Source organism: Neolamprologus brichardi, chromosome 9, assembly GCF_056152115.1.
Source record: "Neolamprologus brichardi isolate AB-2024 chromosome 9, ASM5615211v1, whole genome shotgun sequence".
NCBI classification, from domain to species: domain Eukaryota; kingdom Metazoa; phylum Chordata; class Actinopteri; order Cichliformes; family Cichlidae; genus Neolamprologus; species Neolamprologus brichardi.
In genome coordinates, this window is record NC_142112.1 from 39,958,954 (window position 1) to 39,978,498 (window position 19,545).

Genomic DNA, 19,545 nt, shown 5'->3' on the forward strand with positions numbered 1-19,545 from the left:
TAAAAACCAGTGAAACCATCAAGAACTCATCTGCTCGTCTTAAACTGAGCAACAGTTAACCTTCAGAAACGTTCGGCCCTCAAACAACATGTTGTCCTTTAGAAACACCTTTCTTTGGCTAACAATATAAAAATACAGAATCGAATAATCACCAGTGATAAATTCACCGCCAACAATCTTATAAAATCTGTTTCTTATTCTTTGAAATCAAGAATTCAGAACTGACGAACTGTGAAACCAACACAGAACGAATGAAATGAAATTTGTTTAAATTTGTTGGACTACCTGGCTCATCCTTCAACAGTCAAAACATTAGGAACGCTTTCTGGAACCCCATTGGATAATCTCAAGCCCCACCTGAGCTTTGGCTCACCTTTACAAACTCTGATTATTATCTGTACTCATTAAAAACCCTTTAATATGTAACCAAGTCAGCTCTTTAAACTGTCCACGGTTCTATTAGAAAATTATAAACTCAAACTGTACAAATGATATAAAAATCCTGAGAGATTCACATCCCTCTTTGAATGCTCCGCTCTAAAAGAATTCCAGGGTCCATCGCTTGTGTTAGTGTGCTGGAATGAGCCGGAGAATAAAAGACAGAGGTGGGCATGAAAATCCCCGTGAATAACAAGACAGCAGGACCGACAAAGACCTGAAACAGGAAACGAAGAATAAGAGCGATGAAGACGTGAGGCTGCTCTGAGGTCACGGTGCTGAGAGCTGACGTCCACTAGATGGAGCAGTTCCATCTGCATTCAGGGTGACGGAGCACCAGCCTCCGCTCACCTGCCCATCACGTCCTCGCCACACAGAAACACACCAGGAGCTCATTTAGAGCGAGACAGAGTTCAAAGGTCAGCAAAGATCAAACCAGCAGCCTGGACACGTCTGTCGTGGCGTGTTCACCCTGAACCCCACAGCAGAATGAAATCAGGGGCCGGTGTGAGGATGATGGTGGCTTCATCGTCAGAGGGCATTCCCCCAAACTCAGACACGCTTCATAACTCTGAATGACTCTGGACAGATGAGGTCATGCGATGGTCGGCAGATGAAATCACTCCCTCGTACTTTTCCAGCTGCTGTGGTTGTTTTGGTTGCTGTTTTTCGTGCCCGGGGGCGAGGTGTATCAGCGTGCTGCTGGCGGTGCGGCAGGTTCGTGACTCACAGCTGGTTGGAGTTATTTAAAGAAGCAGCGGCGCAGACACGTCCGTGCACGCTCCACACGCTGCAGAGGCTTTATTAGGCCACTCGGCGAGCGCTGAGCTCACACAGGCATGAGCTGGACGGCCTTTACAAAAACATGAACACAACGACTCACACTTACCCCGCAGTGATGATGTCACAGCAGCGCGGGGAGAATCCCAGACGTCTGATTACAGCCGGAAGCTTCTGTGTGTAACGCCGCGTCGTCCCTGCTTCCTCTACAGTCACAGCTGACTCTCTGGTTTTTGCAGCATCGAGCACGAGGTGGAGGGAAGGGGGTGCAGAGGTGGTGTAATGGGAAATAGCTACAGCACAACTCCTGCTGTAGAGTTCTGATTATTACACTGGTAATACATCTTTAAAACTACTCAGATCCCTTTGGTTCACCTGTTAAACCAAAGCGTCCATGTTAGGGACTTCCTGTCCGCCCTGCGGAAACCTTCCTGCCCTGTCACAGTCTTTAGCTTCTCAGGGTTAAAGTTAGGTTTAATTTCAGCCACACGCTAAAAACTGCTTCAGGAGCTTCGGGATAGTTTGCCATTAAAGACTTTTGGATGAGAGAGATTAACTGAACCTAAACCATCCATCAACTGCTCATCAGCTGGAGCCCATTACAGCTGCCGCGGGGCATGAAGGGCACACCCTGGACGGGTTTCCCCTCTATCACAACAGTTTAAGAACTCTAAACCACCAAAACACAACCAGCTCCCAGGAAACCGGCCCAGAGTTGTGTCTCGGTGACATGAACCAAACCCAGGCCTTTGGTAGATGAGACAAGATTTGACTGAAGACTTTAAAAAGGTTCTTCAGTTAATGTGAGCTCATCATTCTTTGCTCTCCTGATGCCGCTCAGAGCTTTGATGTCTCAGTGAAAGAAACGTGATGACAAACTGTACTGATCACCATCCTGTTTGTGCTGTTTCCAAGTAAGACAGTGATGATGATGATGACGAAAGCAAACAGTTTGTCAAGCAAACCAGCAGCTTCATGGGAACATGTTCTAAACCTGGAACTGGTTAGGGTGGATCTGGGAAGGAAAGGAAAGGAAAGGAAAGGAAAGGAAGCAAACATGAGAATTCGTCAGTTTCTGTTATTGGCAGCTCGAGCATCGGCACCAGCCTTTAAATAGACCTTAATAACCTGAACCTGCTCAGACCTTTGAAACACATGGCACTAATCCCCTACCCCACCCCTACGCCACCCTCACCCCTTTAATTTCTCCCAAAATGACTTTGAAACCTTTCATCGAGAGGGGACCCCCCAAATGTCATGTCGAATCCCTCTGTGGCACTGCAGAGAAACCCCCAAACCTCTCAGTGATCTTTGGGACTCTCTTGTTAAAATCTAACATCTACAACCCCCCGAGATTAGAAGCCTGTTACGTTTGTGCTGGACTGGCACCATACCCAGTTTAAAACCCTTCTTTATTTTCTGAGGCGACTGAAATTAAATCTGAGACTCGTTTGCTCCTGAAACTCGGCTACAAATCAGCAGCTTTTTCAAATCCCTGTTGAAAGGTCCAGAAACTCAGGTTTATGCTAGAACACGGGACACAACGTCTTGGGGGGTGATCGTGGCTCATGAGTTGGGAGTTCGTCTTGTAATCGGAAGGTTGCCAGTTTGAGCCCCGGCTCCGACATTCTCGGTCGTTGTGTCCTTGAGCAAGTTGCCTACTGGTGGTGGTCAGAGGGCCCGGTGGCGCCAGTGTCCGGCAGCCAGGGTGGCTGTGGCTACAATGTAGCTGCCATCACCAGTGTGTGAATGTGTGGATGACTGATTGTGTGAAGTGCTATACAAATACAGACCATTTACCATTTACCAACACCTCGAGGCACCAGAACATCACTAGAACTTAGAACCCCTGGGGTTCCTGAAGAAACCGTTTAATAGAAACCATGAAACACGTTGGTGGTTATTTCATCATTTCTTTGTGACGGCGTCCTCAGATCACCGCCACCACAGCAGCAGAATCAGAGACTGCTTTCATCCGTGTCCTTCAAACTTTCCACTTTGAGTTTGTCAGCGTTCCCTCCGGTCCCCCCCCCCCACCCCCCCACCCCACCCACCCGCTGACTGAAACTTTAGGTTTGTTCGTTTTTCTATCTTCATCACTGAGGCTCTTCTGTCACGCCTGCAGACCTCCACCACTGTCAGCCGATGGCGGGGCACGTGAAGCCCACCGCCTCTTGGTTACTGTGCCCGTATCTTTGCCTTTAGGGTCAAGGAATCCCCGCCGCTATGCCCGCCGCGGGACGAGACGGCACAGTCATGAACCGTGATGCCATGTTGACTGTAGCTGCAGAGTGTCAGACAGACTGATAGACAGTCAAACGGGTAACAGATGGACAGGAGAGTCATAGCACAAACCCACTTCATCCAAGAATTTTCCCCTCGACATGCAACTCATTCACAGCCGACCGTGGGAGGAGGGGAGGGAGGGAGGGATAAAGGAATACCAGCTTTGCTCCATTAACAGCCAAACAGAGGGAGGGAGGGGGGAGGGAGGAGGGAGAAGGTAAAAGTTAGAGTGGTATGAGTCACAGAGGAGGATGGGAGGAGACTGGAGTGAAGGAGAGAGAGGGAGGGAAGGAGGGAGATATAATTATGGTGGGAGGCTGCCAGGGCGAGCGAGAGGAGAGAGAAGCAGAGGGAGGGAAAGAAAGACGAGCGAGAGAGAGAGAGTCCAGCCCACTCCGCTAAAACCATTCAACTGGTGAGCGAGGGAAGGCATTCACCACAGAGAGAGAGAGAACGAGGTAAAGGAGAGCGAGGAACTCCCGTCTTAACTTAGTCCAACTGCCTCTCCGACACACACCAACACACACAGACACACACAGACACACACAGACACACACTCTGTGCAGCGACTTCACCCCGGGAACCAGGATCCTCCTGCAGACTTCATCATCCATTCATCACATCTGAGACTTTTTCTCCTTTTTCTTGTTTTCTTGTTTTTTCTTTCTTTCTTTCTTGTGACGCCTCCACATTTTTCAGCCATCTGTCCCTGACAAAAAAGACACGGATTACTCATTTTCTCTGCCGGCGTTGTGTGTTTTTCTCTTTTTTGTGTCTGGTTTCTTTACAGCTTTTTTTCCTCCGTTTCACAGGTGGACTGTGAGCTGAGCTCAACTTTGCAGCTTCCAAACTTCTGAGAGAGAACGTGAGAGAGCGAGCAGAGGAGGAGGAAGGTGAATCTCAAACACTCTTCTTCTTCATCCAGGACTCAGTTTTTCTTCACTTTTCTACCAAACTCGACTCTTCTTCGTCTCCTCGGCTCTGTTTGAGCACCCGGCAGCATCACTGAATCTCCTGCCGTCATGTCGCCGTTGCCCCTGCTCAGCTGGACCCTCCTGCTCCTGGTCCAGGTGCAGAGCAGCGTTTCCGCCTCGGACCCGGCGGGGCCCGGGCTCCAGCCGCTTTCCCTGACCGTCCACCCTCACCACCAGCCGGACGCCGGCTCCCACTGCCCCTCCTGCGCCCTGGCCAGGATGCGGAGGAACGAAGGGGTCACAGCGGGGGACGGCATGGCGAGGGGGCACGAGCAAGATGAAGATGAGGCGGCTCAGCAAGACGTGGTGGAGGCGGTGAAGAGGCACATCCTCAACATGCTGCACCTCCAGGCCCGACCCAACATCACCCGGCCCGTGCCGCGTGCCGCTCTCCTCAACGCCCTGCGCAAGCTCCACGTGGGGCGAGTGGCGGAGGACGGCAGCGTGCAGATCGAGGGGGAGGAGGAGGTGAGAGGGAGGGGAAGCCGAGGAAGAGGAGGAGTGGCAGCAGCGCTATCGGCGGCGGGAGCTCGTGCGGGAGACGGCGGCGATGTTCAGGAGACGACAGAGATCATCACCTTCGCCGAGCCCGGTGAGTGTGACATCAACACGAGACAGGAAGTGTGTGTGTGTGTGTGTGTGTGTGTGTGTCCACCTGCTTAATTCCACCTGCGTACTCACTCAGTCGAACACCTCCACTCCCCACACACACAGACACACACACACACACACACACACACACACACACACACACTCTCTGTAATCACCTCCTGCTGTTGTCAGAGAATACCTCATTATGTACTTACAGTCAGAGCTTCGTGTGTCACTGCCTGTGTGTGTGTGTGTGTGTGTCTGTGTGTGTGTGTGTGTCTGTCTGTGTGTGTGTGTGTGTGTGTCTGTGTGTGTGTGCACCTCTTAAAGTGGTAACAGGGCTGTAATGTGTTTCTGACCGACAGTAGCAACAAAGAGCGCGAGCAGGAGACAGTATGTGCATGGGGGGGGGGTCAGGTGTTAACTGCGTTCTTCCTCTGCGCGTCACCTTTGACCTTCAGACCTGCTGCAGGTCCCGCTTTGCCTGCTCTCGTCGCGGCGCTTGCTGGAGTCACCAGGTTTCTGGGAAAGCCTGGTGACTCCAGTGTTTTTCCTGTTTCTTGTGTGTTCCCGTGTTTCCAGGTTGATTCTGGTTACGCTAAACTCTCTTAGGTCGGCCACAGAGGGGAGGTTTATAGATGTAGAAGCAAATCTGAAGTCCTCGATCGGCTCACCTGTCAGTCGAGCGGTGTGGGCGGGACTGTGACGTGTTCTTCCTCCTCTGGAGTTTCTGTAGGCGAGAGTCTGGAACAGCAGATGGAAAAGAATTTTATGAAGTGGATCTGTGCAAACAGGCGGAGAGGAGCAGCTTTTATTGAAAGGAAAACACGGAGTTTGATCTCGTCCGTAGAGTTAGAAACAGCCAATCACGATCAGCTGTCAGACAGCTCGACGTCGCCGGCGTTTCAATAAAATCGGCCGAAACCGGCCGAAACCTTTGCTGTGCTCGGAGTCTCAGGAAGACGCCGCCTGCAGCACGCTTAACCCTCATTATGCATTACAGCCACATTTCAGAGGCAGCTCTGTGCGCCCCGATTCTCCTCAGGCTCAGATTTATGGCCCCTCGGCCGTCGCTACGCTCCTGCTGGCAGCGACTGAAGGCAGCGTTCAAGGCAAATCAACGGCCTTGCTGAAATCTCACAGCACTGAGGACGCTAATTCAGATTACAGGCAGAAAACAGAAACGCTCAGTGTGAAGTTCATTCACAAAAGAAATCCCCCCACAAAGCGGCCGGGCGTCCATTTAAAGTAAGAGCAGTTTTCACTTCATGCTCTGAATCATTAAATATACCTCAGCAGTCTGCTCTTAATATTTTAGCACCAGTTTGCAGCCACGTTAGCACATGTGTCAGCCAGCAGGGGGCAGAATGACTGCATAAGCTCTGTGTGCTGCTGGAAACACTGAGCTGATGCGGTGACGCTGGCTTCTACACGTGTAGTGATTTTCTGTTTTACACTCACACGTCTTTATTCTGCACGAGTCATACTGAAGTCATGTTTCAGTGCTACAGAGTGAAGCTGTGGAAGTGCCTGCAAATGTCCATTCTTCAGATTCACATTTTCTTTACCTCTTCATGTCAGACAGAGAATATTTCCAGTTAAATAAAAGCTCACAGCTGTCACCATGCCGGCGTGTCAAGCACTTTCAGTACTGTTTGGGTTTTCAGGCGTCCAGGTCATCGTAGGCTAAGGAGCTTGCAAAGAAAAGCGTCTGGACTTCTTTAAGTTGCTTGAAGACGTTTCACCTCTCATCCGAGAAGCTTCTTCAGTTCTAGGGTCACATGGTGGGGAGTCCCAGATTTAAACCCCCTGGTGATCCTCTACCTAATCACCTGCTTGGGTTGTCTTGCGTTAATAGTGAAGTTAGAACGGTGCGATACCCTCCGCCCTGATGTGGCGGCGCTGTGGCTCAAGTTTGACGTTTTAGCTTTTTACTTGGTAAAGTTCAGAGTTTGGATCAAGACAAAGCAGGAGACCCGCCCATCCATCCACCCCCACCTCCACCCCCTCTGTGATAACACTGGTTCTTCCATCATTATTTTCCCACAGACACTGTGGGTGTGTGTTTTCTTGCACAGGAAGTCTCAGAACTTTGTGTCATCACCATATTGGCCCAAACAAAGGAGGCTTATCATACAATGAAATGTGCCCGGTTTTCCAACCGGCCTTAGCGGTTGCTGAGCAGCTTGGGTGAAACTCGAGTGTGTGGAGCCACCACCAATGAAAACACTCCCAGAATTCACTTTGGGAACATGTTAAATAAAACAGCCAGCATCATGGTTGACTCCAGCCCGTCCAGTACCAGTCCTTGGATCAGTGTTCCAGTCTTGTGTGTGGAACCTTATTTTAAGCCTCGAGGACACCGTCAGCAGACACTTCCCCCTGATCTGATAAAACCTTGTTGTTTTTCTAAGATGTTACTTGATCCGCCATGAGAATACTTTTCACCCCGCCAGTCTTGTGCTTTGTCAGGACTAAGTGAGGCATTCAGGGACCGCGGTAATTATTTTGGGCGACGGAGATGGCAAGCAGAGAAGCAGAGGGACAACTGGATTCTTGGCGGAGACCAAGTGTCAACCTCCGTTTAGCAGCTCAGACACAATATCCATCTGTCCGGCCTTCTCCTTCCATAAGCCCGCTCTGTTTACCTTCCCCCCGCTTCTCCCCACACACAGAGGACAATTAGGCTAATTGAACTTAATTGAACACATCATTAGCGACATTCCTCAATCCACTGTCGCCTCCCCCTCTCGCTCTCTGCTGCCCCCTCTAACCTCCATCTAGCCTTCGCCACTGTGGCAGACAGAATAAACCGGTCATTGTTGGTCTATTCTGGTGGCCGCCTCTGTCTGGGGATTCAAACTAGCATCCGTGAGATGAGCTCAGGTTCAGGTTCAGTGACCTGCAACAACTGAGAGGAAGCAGTGAATAGAAGCGGCTGATAGGACAAAAACATCTGTAAGATATGAGAATAAACTACAATTAGCGTGTTTCCTTTCTCTGTTTTCCTTTCTCTCACTCCCATTTTTCTCTTCCCGCTGCTCCTCGTTTGATCTCGCTCCTGCTCTCTCATCTTTTCTTGGCAATAATTCTTTTTTTCCATCTTCTTCTTTTTCTCTGTTTATCCATTCTTTGTGTTATTTTTCTTTTCATCTTCTCCACCTCTGCTCCTCATCTTTTCTCCCTGTCCATCAAGGTCTTAGCGTGACGCAGCTTTAGCTATAGAGTAACCATAGACCAGCTACAGACCAGCTACAGACCAGCTATAGAGTAACCATAGACCAGCTACAGACCAGGTATAGAGTAACCATAGACCAGCTACAGACCAGCTACAGACCAGCTATAGAGTAACCATAGACCAGCTACAGACCAGCTATAGAGTAACCATAGACCAGCTACAGACCAGCTACAGACCAGCTACAGACCAGCTATAGAGTAACCATAGACCAGCTACAGACCAGCTATAGACCAGCTATAGAGTAATCATAGACCAGCTACAGACCAGCTATACAGTAACCATAGACCAGCTACAGACCAGCTACAGACCAGCTATAGAGTAACCATAGACCAGCTACAGACCAGCTATAGAGTAACCATAGACCAGCTACAGACCAGCTATAGAGTAATCATAGACCAGCTACAGACCAGCTACAGACCAGCTATAGAGTAATCATAGACCAGCTACAGACCAGCTATAGACCAGCTACAGACCAGCTATAGAGTAATCATAGACCAGCTACAGACCAGCTATAGAGTAATCATAAATCAGCTACAGACCAGCTACAGACCAGCTATAGAGTAACCATATACCAGCTACAGACCAGCTATAGACCAGCTACAGACCAGCTATAGAGTAACCATAGACCAGCTACAGACCAGCTATAGAGTAATCATAGACCAGCTACAGAACACCTATAGACCAGCTACAGACCAGCTATAGAGTAATCATAGACCAGCTACAGACCAGCTATAGAGTAATCATAGACCAGCTACAGACCAGCTATAGACCAGCTACAGACCAGCTATAGAGTAACCATAGACCAGCTACAGACCAGCTATAGAGTAATCATAGACCAGCTACAGACCAGCTATAGACCAGCTACAGACCAGCTATAGAGTAATCATAGACCAGCTACAGACCAGCTATAGAGTAATCATAGACCAGCTACAGACCAGCTATAGACCAGCTACAGACCAGCTATAGAGTAATCATAGACCAGCTACAGACCAGCTATAGACCAGCTACAGACCAGCTATAGAGTAATCATAGACCAGCTACAGACCAGCTATAGAGTAATCATAAATCAGCTACAGACCAGCTACAGACCAGCTATAGAGTAACCATATACCAGCTACAGACCAGCTATAGACCAGCTACAGACCAGCTATAGAGTAACCATAGACCAGCTACAGACCAGCTACAGAGTAACCATAGACCAGCTACAGACCAGCTACAGACCAGCTATAGAGTAACCATAGACCAGCTACAGACCAGCTACAGACCAGCTATAGAGCAACCATAGACCAGCTACAGACCAGCTACAGAGTAACCATAGACCAGCTACAGACCAGCTACAGACCAGCTATAGAGTAACCATAGACCAGCTACAGACCAGCTACAGAGTAACCATAGACCAGCTACAGACCAGCTATAGAGTAACCATAGACCAGCTACAGACCAGCTACAGAGTATCCATAGACCAGCTACAGACCAGCTACAGACCAGCTATAGAGTAACCATAGACCAGCTATAGCCCAGCTACAGACCAGCTATAGAGTAATCATAGACCAGCTGCAGACCAGCTACAGACCAGCTACAGAGTAACCATAGACCAGCTACAGACCAGCTATAGAGTAACCATAGACCAGCTACAGACCAGCTATAGAGTAATCATAGACCAGCCGTAGACCCACCTCTGGTGCCTTAATCAGTTTTTGGAAGTTAACCCTGTTAGACCTCCAGCTCACTTGCAGATATTGTAGTTCTGCTGAACCACCACATGCATCCTGATGGTCTGTAAACTTTCAGTTACCAAAGACTGTCTGGTTCCATCTTGTTGTCCAGGTTCTGGTCGACTGTGTTTGCTAAACAAAAGCAAAGCCACTGAAATTACAGCTCTGCCTTCATAGACCACATAAGTGGTCAGAAAAGGAAGAACTAGTCCAGATATGTGCTTTAGATACTTGGAAACCCTGAAAACTGGCCACTAGATTTGAAGTAAGCAGATCAGCTGACTGGTTTCCAGCGTAGGCCGTGTTTATTCTGGGTCTCTGATCCCAGGTGTGGCTGTGTTTAGAAGACAGTGAGTACAGCATGAGAGTGAGACCTCTCCTCGTTGTCCTCTCTCTGCTGTGTGGCTCCATTGGGAGGAATCGGAGAGTTTAGGCCGAGAGGGAGGACCGGGGGAGGAATGAGTGGGAAAGAGAGGAGGAATCTGTGTGAGCCTCGGCATTTGTCCCCGGATGAACCGCACAGAGAAACAATCGGGTTTATATTTACCACATCAGAGGCTCAGAGTGAGACTGGCCGCACTGGGAGGCTCCCAGTGTGGCTCAGAGCAGGAGCGCTCTTAAATGTTGTTCCTGTGTTGTGACGTTAAAGGGAAGTTGTTACCTTAACAGTTGAGATAAGACTTTTCCTGCAGAGATAAAGAGACAGGCAGATAAAAACCAGCTTCTTCTGCGTGACTGGTTTAATTTGTCTCGAGTCCAGGAAAAGTTTGAGCTGTCAATTTATCCCGTGTGGAAACTGAGAGCATCAGCTGAATCTGCACTCAGCATCAATGAGTGTATGTGTGCGACCTGTCAGCTGACACTGAGCAGATTCGTCCTGCTCCGATGTTCCTCTGAAATGAAAGGTTTGGATCGATGCTTTCACACGGACACGCCCAGCTGCTGTGCATCCGTCTGCTCGTCTGATGGAGGATGACGTTAGAGCTGAGAAGAAGCAGCAGGACTCTGGCGGGTTTGAAGCCGTCTGCATGTTGGTGTTGCAGTCGACGGTCACGTCAGACGGCGGCGTTTTCTCTAAGCGGCACTGTGCTAGAGTTTCGCTGGCGTTTGTCTGTCAGATCTGGCTGCTTATCTGCTCTCGGTATAAATAAACTGGCCTGGGAACCCAGACTGACAGGCAGGCTCAGCCACAGGACAGCACTGCGACTTGAAATTAGCTCAAATTTTTACGTTCCCCGGAGAGAAATGTGCTTCAGACGAGGGCTGAAAATGAGAAACAGGCCACAAAAGCACTTTGTTAAAACAACAGAAGTATGAGTGTTGGCTGGTTTAACGCTGGGACGGCCTCTCCGGGGTTTTATTGTCTTCGTGTTTGAAACTGCTGGAATCGTTTTACAGCCCTCTTTTATTTGGTACGAAGAGCTGGCGCACGTGATCCAAGTGGAGCCGTCGCAGCTCCGGGAGCCACATCTGAAACTTCTCTGCTGCTTTCATTTCACTTTATTGTCCCTCCAAGTGAGAATAAAAGCACGACACGCGACTACTGGATGGAAACAACGACCAGCTCCTTAGCTCCTCCCACGCAGAGGATCAGTGCTGACGTGGTGAACTTTAACCTTTAGCTGGTGAAACGGGCGTCCTGTAAATTGCCAGCTTGCCACTTCCTGTAAACACCTGCGTTCCATCAAAGCCTCGAGAAACCAGGATCAGATGTTCCCAGACTTTGTTTAGACGCTCAGAAACAGACGAATCAGAAGCAGGACACTCAGCGACGCCAGCTGCTCGCAGGGTTTGGTTTTTACCGATGTTTAGAGATTCTCAGTCGGGTTATTGTCACCAGAGCGTCCTGCTTTATTATCAAAGTCTGAGTATTTAATCCAGACCACAGACAGGTCTTCAGGTGTGTGACATCGGCTTGTGTGACCAGCTGACCACGCCCACTTCCATCATGTGAGGCCAGGGGATCAAATCTGCACTTTTCTTCATAGCCATCTTTACCTGAAGCTAACTGCTGAGTGCAGCGCGTTGTGACGTCTCCACCTGTTCAGCCTCGAGGTGGCGCCTTTGGAGGCCTCGGCATCCACGTCCTGCGTGCATGTGCACATCACTGTCACGCCAGCAGCACGTGACACCATTGGATGAGTATTTCATACCGTCCACGTTACTGTGACTGACCAATCACAGTGTTTGTGTCATGTGACCTGATTGTGTCTTTGCGTGCAGCATGACTGCAGCTGTGATTGGTTATTAAACACTCTTGTTTGCCCCTCCAGCCGGCGCTGAGCCTGCTGGTGAACTCGTTCACGCCTCCTTGCCATTTTGTTGGGTTTGCCGACGTCACTGTGACGGCTCAGCAGCTTTGTAATCATGTGACTCCGGTCTGAATTAGTTTGAATCATTGTGTTGAAGCGAATTATTGACGATGGAGAGTCTCAGGATTTAAAAGCTGTAACTTCTTCTTTCTGGTCACGTGACGATTTCCTCTTTATTGGAGGTTTTTTCCTTTTTCATTTCTCAGCTTCTGATTTCAAAGCACAAACATGTGAAACTGCAGCTCTTTAATCCAGACTTTCTCCACATGCTTAACTTGAAGCATATTTAACCTGTGCAGGTAAACACGGGGCCAGCCACGCCCTCCTAATGTAAACTGTAGGACAGAAGAAAGGGCGGCTGGGCGGCGGTCAGGACAAACACGACGAACACCGACCGAGCTTCTTCTCACGTGACAAACGTCTCACTCGCTGCAGAGACAAACACAGCACTGGCTGTTTTAGGGACTTTTTTCAGCGGCGGATTAATACACGTTTAGTGCTTGAATGATAATAAACTACAGCTTATCTCAGCCGAGGATTCTGGGAAACGGCTGTCAGCTGTTTGGTTTGATAGTGAGACGGTTGTTTGGTTACTGCTGACCGCAGACGCTGAGTCACGACTTCTGGACTTTAGTTTTCATGTTCTCGCTCCTCAGAGGAGAAACCCTGATCTGCTGACCGTGTGAGAAACAGCAGAGATCCGTGATTTTAGTCAAATATGGACGCACAGGACGGACTGAGGCTGTCAGGGCTTCCTGCTCCTCACAGGAAGAGCTGTGACTCTGCAGGTTTCACCGTGTAGCAGGACTGTGTGAGGACGCAGCCTGATCACACCAGCAGCTCATCCTCATCCTCATCCTCATCCTCAGGGCGCACACACACACACACACACACACACACACACACACACACACACACACACTCAGTACCCATCTGTCCAAACATGGGCACTGTGTGTGTGTGTGTGTGAGTAAACATGGGGGACAGAGGATGATATGATGAAGGAGGGTGTGTCCACTCACACGTGTCAACGGTCAAATCCAGCTTTAGTGGTTTAGGTTAGGCCCCGCCTCCTCTGAAGACCAACGCCCTCTTTAATCTGCTGGCTCCTGACTTGTACCTGTAGAACATGAATATGTGTGAGTGTGACAAAGTGGAGCTCAAACTGCGATGGCTGTTCCCTCACAGCAGGTCTCCGAGCGGCGCTTTTTCCTTTTGTGGCGCTGCTAAGCTAAGTGCTGACCTGAGTGTTTTTGTGATGGAATTAGGTTTGGAGTTTGTGTTTGTGGTTTCAGTAACACAGATAAATGCCGTCATGAAGTGTGACCTTTGACCTCCAGGTGTCCAATAACACGATAACACTGGTCAGCTCTCCCCCGTGTGGGTGACAGAGGGGATTAGAGAGGATTTAATAAGATTTATAATAAACCAGCCGTCCTTTTAACAACATACCAAACCGTGTTTGTGCTGCGTGTTGGCAGGAAGTCTGTTTAGCTTGGTCTGATAAATCAAGTCACAGTCATAATAATCTCCACGCCGCGCCGATGGAGGGGAGGGAACGCTGCTGGACTCAGAGGTCAGTTTATCGTTCCTGACTGTCAGATTCCTGCTGAACCGTCAGAGTTAAACCCAAACACAGCTCCACCCCCAAACCCTAAGAAGCGAGTGAGCAGCCACAGCAGCAGCCGTCGTCATTGGTGGGCAGTGTGTGGTGTAACGCTGGTGTGAAATGGTTATCAATGCTCCGTGTTTGATGGTTACAGTCAGGTACAGTATGAGATGGTTTTGTGAATCTGAAGCCGACATTTGATGGTTTGAGCTTCGTATTAGGTTTGCAGTGGGTGTTGAACGAGCTGCTGATATGATGTAAAAGCGTTTCTAGAATCAGTCTGTCAGGATCTAAATTGGTGTTTAATGGTTTAAACGATGTTGTTGACTTTCATTGAGTTTCTTAAATAAAATCGAAGCTATTTCTGGCGTCTTCTGACTCCACCTTATATTTATCTTTATTCTGATGAGACTTTAAGTAAATCAAAGGAAAACACTGAACCTAACTGTGTGTGTGTGTCCTCAATGTGCTCGTGTAGATGGAGGGGATTAGCGGCGAGCAGACAGAGCGTGATGCGAGGGGAAGGCTCGCAGAGGTCGCAGAGTGTAAACGAGCGTCTCCTTTCTCGCCTCCTCTGCTGCTCCACCTGTCGCTCGCCCACCTGCTCTCACCTGTCGCTCTTCTTTGAGCAGCAGCAGGTCGCAGTGATGCTTCAGACCAACGTGTCCAACTTTGTGTCAATGCTTCTTTTGCTCTTTTTCCTTTTTTCCATTCTGACAGTAAAAGCTTTCCAAAATCCACAGAAGCTGCACATTCCTGACATTTTTCCCATTTAATGGCAACAATGCTTCGGATGCCTCAAACCCACCCACTCATGCACGATCATGTGACGCGTGTGGCAAATTCTTTTCTTACATTAGTTCATGAGAAAATAGACGGAACAGCTCAAAGTCGCTGCCCAACCAAACTCCATTCACTTTTCTTTGGTTTTAAGGAAAACGGTGCAGAAGTCGTCCATACTGTCGTCTTTCCACACATCGGACCACACGGTCACATGACCTACAGCCGGGTTTAACCCTGTGCGCTGTAGCAAAGAAAGCATTCAGTTACAGTCCAGATACTTGTTTATCTCTCAGACTCACACATGTTGCAGCTTTCTCTGAGAAATTACAGTGCAGGAATGTTTTGGCTGCTTCTGGGCTCGTGATAAGAAAACTTCATGCTTTTTATGACAGTTGATTTTACAGCTCACAGAATGAGATCAAGGACGACGGGCGCGTTTCCCATCGCTTCTGCACGCAGATGTGAACGAGCGTCTGTCCGCAGCTCGGCCGTCACCGAGCAGCTCTGATTGGCTCCAGCCTAAAGCTGCAAACATGCAGCTACTGTGGATTTTTATGAGCTTGTGAGAAAACTAAGAAAGAAGCAGAAACCTGCAGCTGATACCCTCAAAACACCTCACATCACCACAGCCGGGCAGAAGCAGCACGTCTGAGTTGAACTGCTCCTTTAAATAGAATAAGAGGTCAACAAAGCATCATGAGTGAAAACATGGCTGCTCTCAGCGGCATGGACGCCACGCCACGCCAGCGTGGTTCTGCTCGAGTGCCCACAGAAACCCACAGAAGCCGTGCTTCAGCTCCACGCTGCCAGATTGGTCCCTTACGCTCTCACAGGATCTCTGTGCTTGTTTGAAGGCTGCAGAAGCTATTCTAAGAAACAATGAATGAACTTTTATTATATCTTCGTGAAGTGTCGACGATGATGCAAGCGAGACAATCGCCTCCGAGTTGTCGCTTGAACTGTGTTAATGGACTCGCTCGAGTGCCGGTCGCCTCCGCATACGCACACGAGCCGCCCAGTCACACCGTTCATCAGCTGACATTCAGAAACTCCCAAATCGTGACTTTGACTTTCTGCACGGACGCCCACGGGCGACAGACATCAGGGAGAGAGCGGGAAAGGTGATGTGAGGAGCTTATGCAACACCGGCGTAACTGGTGCTGTTGGTGTGGAGGCTTCTAGGAGATACGAGATACCGTGTGTGTGTGTGTGTTTGTGTGTGTGTGTGTGTGTGTGTGTGTGTGTGTGTGTGTGTGTGTGTGTGTGTGTGTGTGTGTTTGCATGCTGGAGGAGGTTTTGTGTGTGTGCAGGAATTCAGCTGTTCCCTGAAGAGATTGTGAGAACTTTAATGTCTGTGTGTGTGTCTGTGTGTGTGTGTGTGTGTGTGTGTGTGTCTGTGTGTGTGTCCTCTTCTTTCCTTCACATGATTGTAAACTGACTTTCACGGCTCTGTTTTCTTTTTTTTGCTCAAAGTCTGCTATCAAAATAAAATGGGAGCTTCCTCCAGGGAGCTGCTGAAGCCTTAAATGATTCAGCCAGTAAGCGTCCCCACTCTGCGATCGCCTACATAGAAAACTATCTGCTCAGGAAGCCAGCAGCTGCTGCGTGAAAATGCAATATTTGACTTCCTGTTCAAACAGCTTGGCTGGCTGTGACCTGCAGAGGGAAACGCTTCGTTTGTTTTCAGACACGCTGCAGTAAATCCGCTCGTCCCGGGCCGCGGTATGACACCGAGCTCCTGGTGGGAACCATTAGCTGCTTTAAACGCTGCCTGACTCCAAAACCTCCGACCGCTGCTGCCGAGTCAGCAGGAAGAGTCCAATCAGCTGTGTGTAGCTCACATGTGTCTCACAGAGTCCTCAGTGTGTGTGTGTCTGCTGACGTGTTGTAAAATGTGTGCATGCTACATTTAGGAAGGGTTCACGGCTGTGTGAGTGAAACAGTCCAAAAGGTCACCGCACCCTCTACTGGTCAAGGTCACATGACTCACGAAGTGACTGAGGTTGGGGTGGATGGACGGGTTGGTGTGTTTGAATGTAGGTGGTATGACAGTCTTTCTAACCGTCTCCATCTGTCTCCGTCTCAGGTGAGGTTCCGGGCACGGTGAACTTCGTCCTCTCCAAAGAAGGCGGCGATCTGTCTCTGGTGGAGCAGGCCAACGTCTGGCTCTTCCTACGTTTAGCCAAGACCAACCGCAGCCGAGCCAAAGTCACCATCCGCCTCTTCCAGCAGCACCACCCGTCCGGCGGACGTCCGTCTCTGCCGCAGGACGACACCCTCCTGTCAGAGAAGACGGTGGACACCCGCCGCAGCGGCTGGCACACCTTCCCGGTGTCGGCCGCCGTGCAGGCCCTGCTGCAGAGCGCCACAAGCACGACACTGAGCCTCAGGGTGTCCTGCCCGCTCTGCGCCGACACCGGCGCCACCATCGTCCTGGTCTCGGGCAGCGCTGAGACATCGCAGCGCAACAACCAGCGGGAGCAGTCCCACCGGCCCTTCCTCATGGCCGTGGTCCGGCAGGGAGACGGCAGCGACTCGCAGCGGCGCAGGAAGCGCGGGCTGGAGTGTGACGGGAAGGTGCGTGTCTGCTGCAAACGGCAGTTCTACGTCGACTTCAAAGACATTGGCTGGAACGACTGGATAATCGCTCCACGCGGTTATCACGCCAACTATTGCGAGGGCGAATGCCCCTCCCACGTGGCGAGCATCACCGGGTCCACGCTGTCCTTCCACTCCACCGTCATCAGCCACTACCGCATGAGAGGCTACAGCCCCTTCCAGAACGTGAAGTCGTGCTGCGTGCCAACACGCCTACGAGCCATGTCCATGCTGTACTACAACGAGGAGCAGAAGATCATCAAGAAGGACGTGCAGAACATGATCGTGGAGGAGTGCGGCTGCTCGTAGACGCAAACCTGAGCCGGAGAGGAGGAGCACCTCTGAGCCCAGAGAGGGAGGAAGCTGACTCTAGGATCATCACGTCACTTTTATTGACTGCGTTTCATCCTTCGCCTCCGTCCGTCCCTCGAGGTCGCCCTCTGGGGTAAAAACTCTGCTCCAGACTCGTCCAGCAGAACTCAGAGTCTCCACGGCACTTTCAGAAAAAGAGAAGAAAAAAATCTCTAATATATTTTTGTTACAAACGGAGGAGCGAAGCTTATTTATGTGGCTGAGACGTTCAAGCACCGCAGAACCGACTTCGGAGAGACGAGGTGCCTGAAAAAAATGCGACAAAAGAAGAAAAAAATCTCAAAACTATGCAACTTGTTTCACGTATTCAGACCTTATTGTATTTTATTTGTGTCCGTTTGTCGGCTCCCCAAATGTTTACTTTCTCAAAATGTTGGAGGAAGACAGAAGAAGACTCTTGTACTTTATTTAGAAGTATACGTTTGTGATGCGTGTGTGTGTGTGTGTGTGTGTGTGTGTGTGTTGAGAGATACTTGAAAGAAACAAGTTGGCTCGGCTGCTGGAACCAAACACTTCTTTATGTTATAATTATTATTGTCAGTAAGTATATTAATATTATTATTGTTGTTAATAATATATTGTGTTATCATGTCTCTTTTTTAAAAGAAGCGTTTCAAACGTGTTTATTTTTTGCACTATAGCGACACTCGTGTTCAGATTAGCCACAGACAGACAGGACAGACCGGAGGGAGGTCACAGGTTTGAGCCCCACTAGTCTTGACAAAATACTTGAGCGTGTCATCAGTTGTGTCACTTCCTGGTTGCTGAGGCTTGAAGCTGGCGTCTAACGCTCGCTGCCAGAGAATCCTGATTTTGCCAAAAGCACGTAGACAGGTGGCTGACTCGCGTTAGAATGTACGTTTGATTTCAGGATGTTGGTCTTGATGCTGTTTCACAATAAAAGTCTAGCAGGAAAGCTGCATCCCCTTCTGTTTGTTTCTGTCACTGCTTCTCAGTGAGCTGCTGCCCACGCCCAGCTCTCTGTACTCACAGCAACAGTGGGGTTTATTGACGAATCCTACGTTTATTCACTTCTACGCTGATGACACAGTAATTCACTCATCAGCCGTCTGCACTCACAGATGTTGGATTTCAAACATTCAGCTGATTTTCAGCTCACCTGCTTTGAAACCTTTAACTCCAGCCGCTTCAGTTCAGCTTCTTTTCTGATTGGCTCACAAATAGAAACATTTGGGTGAACATGTTCATCCATCTCTACGACATCATCCAGACTGACGTGTAGAACAAACAGTTTCTTTCTTCTTCTTTTTTTGCCTGTCCCGTTTGGTTCTTTTGCATCAGAATTATTGTCTAAAGGCGAAGAAAGATACCCAACGGATTTACTTTACCAAATGGACCATCCCAGCCTTGCCGTAATGGTCTATTTGATTCACCTTTTATTGTTTATTTTATTTTATTTTCACTTGCTAAATACGGGACAGACTTGACTGGGAAAAAGAAAAACAGAGGGGAAGAGGGACGGGGATAAAGGGCAAAAAACAAAAACCATCTAAATAAGCAGACAAAAAAAATGCATATATCAATCACCTGGATCACCTGTTGAGAATGAAAAAAGAAAACAAGCAGAAGAAAACGAGAGCAATACAATAAACAACATCACAATGATATATGGGAATATAACAGTAAATACTAAATATTAAACATTATTGTGCAGCACGTAAGATCGACAGCGCACAGTGTGCTTTGAGGTAGGAGCCAAAAAGGGTGTAGTTTGTGTGTGTGAGCACCCGTGTGTACACCTGTGAGCATGGACGCGCTTCTTTTAAAAGGTTCCTTCATGTAATGATCTGCTAGAGGGTGTGGGGGGGCCACAGCCCCGTCCTCCAGG

At 49.2% G+C, this 19,545-nt stretch overlaps 1 protein-coding gene across 1 annotated transcript; it reads left to right on the forward strand.

The window, feature by feature from the left end:
* Nucleotides 1–3,873: 3,873 nt before the first annotated feature.
* Nucleotides 3,874–18,145, forward strand: inhbaa (inhibin subunit beta Aa). The gene is made up of 3 exons (XM_087846728.1): nt 3,874–3,962; nt 4,317–5,070; nt 16,813–18,145. The coding sequence occupies exons 2-3, from the start codon at nt 4,527–4,529 to the stop codon at nt 17,631–17,633; spliced, it is 1,365 nt and encodes a 454-aa protein (XP_087702854.1). The 5' UTR covers nt 3,874–3,962; nt 4,317–4,526; the 3' UTR covers nt 17,634–18,145.
* Nucleotides 18,146–19,545: the final 1,400 nt, after the last annotated feature.